Below are 6,540 nucleotides of genomic sequence, written 5' to 3'. Positions count from 1 at the left end.
ATTGCTTTACTCAGCATTTGCAATAGTTCCAAGTTCACCCAACTACCTCTCTGTCTTAATTGCAAATCTAACGATGGTTAAAAGGGTAAAGCTGTCACTACTGCAACATAAGCAGAATTTGAGAATGTAATCATCATCCCATCAAGGGTATGCTTGTCAACTCACATAGCAATAAGCATAGCTTGCTTGCGCTTGAAGCTGGATTAGTTGTACTATGCCGACATGTTACCTAAATTACCCCTAAAAAGTCAAATAAAAAACAACCAACAGTCAAATACCAACTCCTTTTTATATATGTATAGGAATCTCCGTCGTACTTTTCATTGTGTGTAACTAGAGTCTCGCTTGATCAATAGAAAAATTCCTTTGCCTCTTTGATCGTTTACCTTGAATAATTTTCTGTGGGTTTGTGATTGATTATTAATTTGGGTCCATCAACTTGCATTGTCAATTTCAATTTTGAACACTTTGCACTCTAATGTTTTAGATTGTACCAGTTAATTCCAATCAATAATAATGTTAATAAAAACTAACTAAAATAGAGGATTGAGCACATTTACACATTTTTTGAATGATTGATCGAGATTAAAAGATGATGGTAAATACATTATCACTTAATAGTGGTTAAAGTGTACTTTATATATACGGTCCTCAATGGAACAAATACATAAAATTTAGATGTAAAGTGTCTAAATTTGAAGTTTATATAAAATGGGAATATGGGTACAAATTCGGAGGAGCAAAATAAAATTCTATGCGTCATGGCGTTGAAAAGTCTGTCATGGCCTTTAGATAAGCTTAAACAACTTATGATTTTGATATCTTTTCTCTATTAATATGATAATATCTGTACAAATTGATATTGAATTGTAGGTTCTACTCCACAAAGGCAGGTAACAATATGACAATATTTCCAACCAACCACGATATCCATTAGAGACTAGATGGTGTATCTACATATTTAGTCAGCACTCAAAATTTTGTTGAAGGCCAAAGTCGTATCTTTCTAGAAAGATACCAAATTTTAATAAGTTCAATTATTTCGTTTTGGACTCTTGTATCAAGGATCATAAAACTACAGCCTACTTAAGTCTGTTCAAAGAAAACTGTTTGATCAAAGAAAACTCTCACTTCGTAATTTCATAAAATTTGGACCTGTTAAAGCAAAAAAATTAACCCTTTACAAGTTTGCTATTTTGATGGGAGCGTGAGAAGGTGTCTTAGACCCTGTTTGATAATTTAATGTAGTACTTAAAGTTAATGGAATCAGATTTTAACATATTCAGATCATTGATAACAAAAAATTGAACGTCTGAATTAATTAAGTGATGCTGAATTTTTTAAATAAAACTTGCTCTTAAAATTAAGTGATAAGCTATTTTCTTATCACTGAATGTAATATGCATTCAAATATATTAGATTTAATAATTTAATGAATTTAATTTTCAATTTTATCAAATGCACCCTTAGTGGGTGTAACAGGATAAATGTTTTTCTTCTTCTTTTCTTTTCTTTTCTTTTTTTCTTAAACCTTAATGGGATGGACTAATTCCGCAAAATATTAACAATAGCCCTGGCACGGGGTGTTTTGACTTTTTCTTTCTATGTCCGTCGCGCTGATAAGGTACAATGGGTTGAAATTATTTATTTATTTTTTTAAATGTCATGGGCAGTCGTGCTTAATACAAAGGCCCCACAATAACTAATGACAAAGCGCCATTCCCAAAAGAACTTTCTGAGATGAGACTTTTGTTTGGCTCTTGAACTTCCGCATCTGTCTTTGTAGCGTGTGTATGCTGCGCGTGAATGTGAATAAAACTGGATGTATTGTGAATATCAGTTTTATAATATGTTAAGAGGAAGTGATATTTACGCTCCTAAATTAGCCTCTCATATTTTTTGAAGATATATTATTTATATTTAGTGAGTGGATTAGAGTGCAAGAAACTAAATTAGAAGTACGAATATCAATTCTTTTTGAGGGTTAAGGCTACGACATTTTCACCATTGCCCCTAGGTCTTTTTTTTTTTTCAATCATACAAAATGCAGATGTTATGGGCTGGAAATCTTGTTTTAACATTTTAAAGTAAACAAAAAGCTTATTCTAAGATGACAAAACAGAGGCACTTTCAGGCCTCTTCTTTGTTTAGATTGTAATTTATTTGTTAATTTTTCGTTTGCTTGTATCATCAATACATTTTTCAATTATCTTTTTACCCTTCATCTATTATATTAAAAAATTGTAACAATATTTCTTTCAAAAATTTATTTTAAATAATCTACTATCGAAACACAATTGAAGTAAAATTGTAGAAAGTAACTACCATGATTCAATCCAGGTTGCTGAAATTGGCAATGTGTAAAGTTGCTGAAATGCAATACAGGGTGGTCCAATTCCAAGTGCAGAATCAGCAGCTGCTTAACCTTATTCAATCCAAACAAGCACGGGATATCAGATTAGCAACTGTGGTGGAGGATATTGTTCAACTTAGACTTTTGTTTCATATGTGCTCCTTTTGTCTAGTTCAAAATGATAACTATCATCTAAGCTCCAAGCTTAGTTCTTATACTTTAGGCATTACTTTTGATGAGGAATTTATGTTTCCTTAGTGGTTAAATGACCGCTTGTATAGTTTCATCGAGCCTTTGCTCATACTTGTGTATCTTTTGAAAAGGAATACAACCATATATCGTTTCGGAAAAAAAAAAAAAAAAACTACCATGATTCAAGGTACAATACAATGACAAGAAGATGAAGACTGCATATTAGGCACGATTATTTAGGTGGATAATTCCCTAATGTTCTATTTTCTAAAACATCATTGTCATTGCTAATGTGAGTATGGTTACCAATAGTGTTAACGCTAAATGACTCCTGCAGCCATGTCAACCCTCTTTTTTATTTTTTGGTGAGTTAATTTCATTTTATACCCTTTAATTATACCTGAAGTTTTACTTGATCTTTAAATGTCAAAATAGAACAATTTAGTCCCTAAAATATATTATTAGATTCATGAGTAAAGGATTATATCTCACATTTATCAGAGAGATAGAGAAAGAGCAGTTAATATATAAGTAAGGATCCAAAACCTAATAGCTTAATTTTTAGATCAGAGTTGGATTCCTAACTTATATATTGGACTCTTTGATAGGCTCTCTCGAGGTTTCTCACTAACAAATGGTATCAAACCTTCTGGTTACGAGACTGGATTGCTCATAGGCAAATGGGTTCTTTTCGGAGTTGGAACGATAAAAATTCTCTTCTTAATAGTAGACCGAAGTACCAAGGAGTTTGACTGGTGTTGAACCGAAGTACCAAGGAGTATGACTGGTGTTGGCTTAGGTGCACCATGGGTTTTGCAGAAGAGTGAGTCCATGATTGGAAGAAAATGCGATCTTAGATGATAAGGTGAGTTTGAGTTGGGTATTAAAGTGGACTCGAAAAAGAACCTGCAAACTTGGGTTTACTGTAAAGAGTTACTCACGAAGGGAGAGATTTGTTAGATTCATGAGTAAATGAATTATGTTCCACATTGGTCCGAGAGATGGAGAAAAAGAGATTAATATATACGTAATGGCCCAAAACTTAATAATTTAAACTTTTGGATCAGATTTGGATTTCTAACTTACATATTAGACTTTTTTATGAGCTCTCTCGAGGTGTTTCTACCTAATATATATAATTTATTCGGTTATAGTCTCTAAAATATAAAATCTTGCCATACTTTAATCCCGAAAATATAAATTTGTCCCTCTTATATATAAAATATGTCACATTTTCGTCAATCGTTTTACTTAAATGCGAAAATTTTTATATTTTGAAAATTAGAGTATTCTATATTGAAGTTTAAGGATCCAAATGAAAATCCGAATATGTTTGGGACTAGCTAAATTATGCTTTGTTATTAACCAAAGCCATTATAATAGAAAAATGCCGTGCTATAACCATTATTAATTCTTACACCCCGATGAAAAGTTTTTAGTTCTAAATTTGCTCCATTATCAGCCAATACACACACATATATATACAGCCACGGATTTAAGGGGGGGCTGGTGGGGGCTTAAGCCCCCCCCAAGCCGCCGGAAAACCCCTTATATATAGGGGATTCCGGCGGCCAGCCCAGCCCAGCCCAGCCCCCCCACGGTGATCCAGATCTACCATTCTCCATGGCTCCATGAATGCTGCAGAGGAAGTGAAGAAGAGCTGGAAAGCCACTGCCGTGCTGACTGCTGAGGAAGAAGATGACCCATTTCATTTTGAATTTTTTTTTTGCCCTCTAAATACAAAACGACGTCGTTTCACTTTTAGTGGAACGACGTCGTTTTGTATAATGAGGGGAAAAAAAATACATCAGATGAAGCCTTAGGGCTTCATCTGATGCAAAAGCACGCCGCCAGTGCCAAAGGGCAAACAAGACTCCAACTCCACGAAGAAGACGCCAGGCTCCAAGAACTCCAAGAAGCTTCAGTTGAGATTCTACCATCCTGCTACAAGCCTTCAATTCAAGGCTCCAAGGCTCCAAGACTCCAACTCTCCACCATTCCATTCACATAAATCTTTTAGGTTAGTTTTTTGGTTTAAATTACAATATTCATCTTTATATTTTTGTTAATTATATGTTTAAATTATTTTTGAATTTTGAGTATCTTGATATTAATTTGATTAAGATTAATTTTTATTTAGTTTATGTTAATGTAATTTAAGAATTTGAAAGATTACATTAAAAAATTTAATGATATTAAATTTAAATTAGAAATTAGTTTAGAAATTGTATAGATTTTAGGTTGTATTTAGTTTTTAAAATTTTGTTAGTTTTATATTTGAAATTTTAAGAATTAATTATGTGAATTAGAAATTTTGAATGTAAATATAAATTCAAAATTTTATGAGATTGAATTAGAGATTATATGGGTATTTAGTTGTACCTTATTTTAACTTTTTGATAATTTTATATAATGAATTTTATAAATTGAGAAATATAAGTAATATGAATTTATTATTAAATTAAAGAATTATTTATATGAATTTTAAATTAATTGATTATTGAATTGCATAATTTTATTGAATTTAACCACAATTATTTAATTGTGACAGAAAATGGAGAGATTCTTTAAACCTAAACGAGTCCGTAGTGGTGAATCTTCAAATGAGCCTAATATTAGTGAACCAGTTCAAAATCAATCTTGTGTGGAATTGAATTTAAATGATATTGTTAGTGATCCGGGATTACGAAAATCAGTTGAGAAATTTGATATTTCTCTTCGAGACCATGTCCGAATAGAGTATTTGACTAGGGGACCTTGCCAACCGATTGACCATATGTATCCAAAAACATCATTTGGTAAACAACATAGAAGTTTCCAAGATAGTTGGTATCAAAAGTTTGTATGGTTAGAATATAGCATATCGAAAAATGCGGCGTTTTGCTTTTGGTGCTTTCTTTTCAAAACACAAAATAAGGGAGGTCGATATGCAGAGGATGCCTTTACAAAAACGGGATTCAATAATTGGAAAAAGGCAATGGAAAGATTTAATGAACATATTGGAGCTGTGAATAGTTGCCATAATGATGCTAGAATACAGTTTGAAAGTTTTCAAGATCAAAGGCATAGTGTGTCAAATGTGCTACGATCTTGTGGGCACGAAATAGATATTGCATATCGCACCCGTTTAACTGCTGCTCTGGATGTGACCCGCTTTCTTTTGAAGCAAGGATTGGCTTTTCGTGGAAATGATGAGTCAACCAGTTCTTCAAATAGAGGAAATTTTCTTGAATTGTTTGAGTGGTATAGCCAGCGAAATACTGAGATTTTTGAGGTTGTAAATCAAAATGCTCCTGCAAATAATCAACTAACTTCTCCAATGATTCAAAAAGATCTGGCACATGCTTGTGCCTCAGAGATCACAAGTGCTATAATCAATGATATTGGAGACAATTATTTTTCCCTAATAGTTGATGAGTCTCGAGACAGTTCAGTGAAAGAGCAAATGGGAGTTGTTTTGAGATATGTGAACAAAGAAGGGCGTGTGATTGAACGTTTCCTTGCAATTGTACATGTGTCTGACACCACATCTCTTTGTTTGAAAGATGCAATTGATTCTTTATTCGCGCAACACGGATTACCATTATCCAAATTGAGAGGTCAAGGATATGATGGAGCTTCAAATATGCGAGGTGAGTTCAATGGTTTGAAGGCCCTTATATTACAAGAAAATCCCTATGCGATGTATATTCACTGTTTTGCTCACCAACTCCAGTTAGTTATTGTTGCTGTTGCTAAGGGAAATATCATTGTCAGTGAATTCTTTGTCTATGTCTCTATGATTGTCAATTTAACTGGAGTATCATGTAAAAGGAGAGATCAATTAAGACAAATAGAACATGATAACATTGTTACACTTTTAGACAGTGGAGATATTATTAGTGGAAAAGGCAAAAATCAAGAAACTAGTTTAGCAAGACCAGGGGATACTCGTTGGGGATCACACTATCTAACATTACTTCGTCTATCCTCTATGTGGCCTTCGGTGATTGGAA

The 6,540-nt window shown here is 33.1% G+C and overlaps 1 protein-coding gene across 1 annotated transcript; it reads left to right on the top strand.

Annotated features, from left to right (window-relative positions):
• Positions 1–5,522: 5,522 nt before the first annotated feature.
• Positions 5,523–6,327, top strand: LOC113724257 (uncharacterized). Its single transcript, XM_027247179.1, has 2 exons — positions 5,523–6,177; positions 6,302–6,327. Exons 1-2 carry the CDS (start codon positions 5,523–5,525, stop codon positions 6,325–6,327), a joined length of 681 nt encoding a protein of 226 aa, XP_027102980.1.
• The last annotated feature ends 213 nt before the right edge of the window (positions 6,328–6,540 follow it).

The sequence above is a fragment of the Coffea arabica genome, chromosome 2c (genome assembly GCF_036785885.1).
Source record: "Coffea arabica cultivar ET-39 chromosome 2c, Coffea Arabica ET-39 HiFi, whole genome shotgun sequence".
Classification (NCBI taxonomy): domain Eukaryota; kingdom Viridiplantae; phylum Streptophyta; class Magnoliopsida; order Gentianales; family Rubiaceae; genus Coffea; species Coffea arabica.
This window is presented reverse-complemented; position numbering and strand designations above follow the sequence as displayed.

Coding starts and splice junctions, on each gene's coding strand:
- LOC113724257 (XM_027247179.1), top strand. CDS start 5,523: ATGGAAAGATTTAATGAACATATTGGAGCTGTGAATAGTTGCCATAAT. Junction 6,178..6,301: donor TGGAGCTTCAAATATGCGAG/GTGAGTTCAATG, acceptor TATCATTGTCAG/TGAATTCTTTGTCTATGTCT.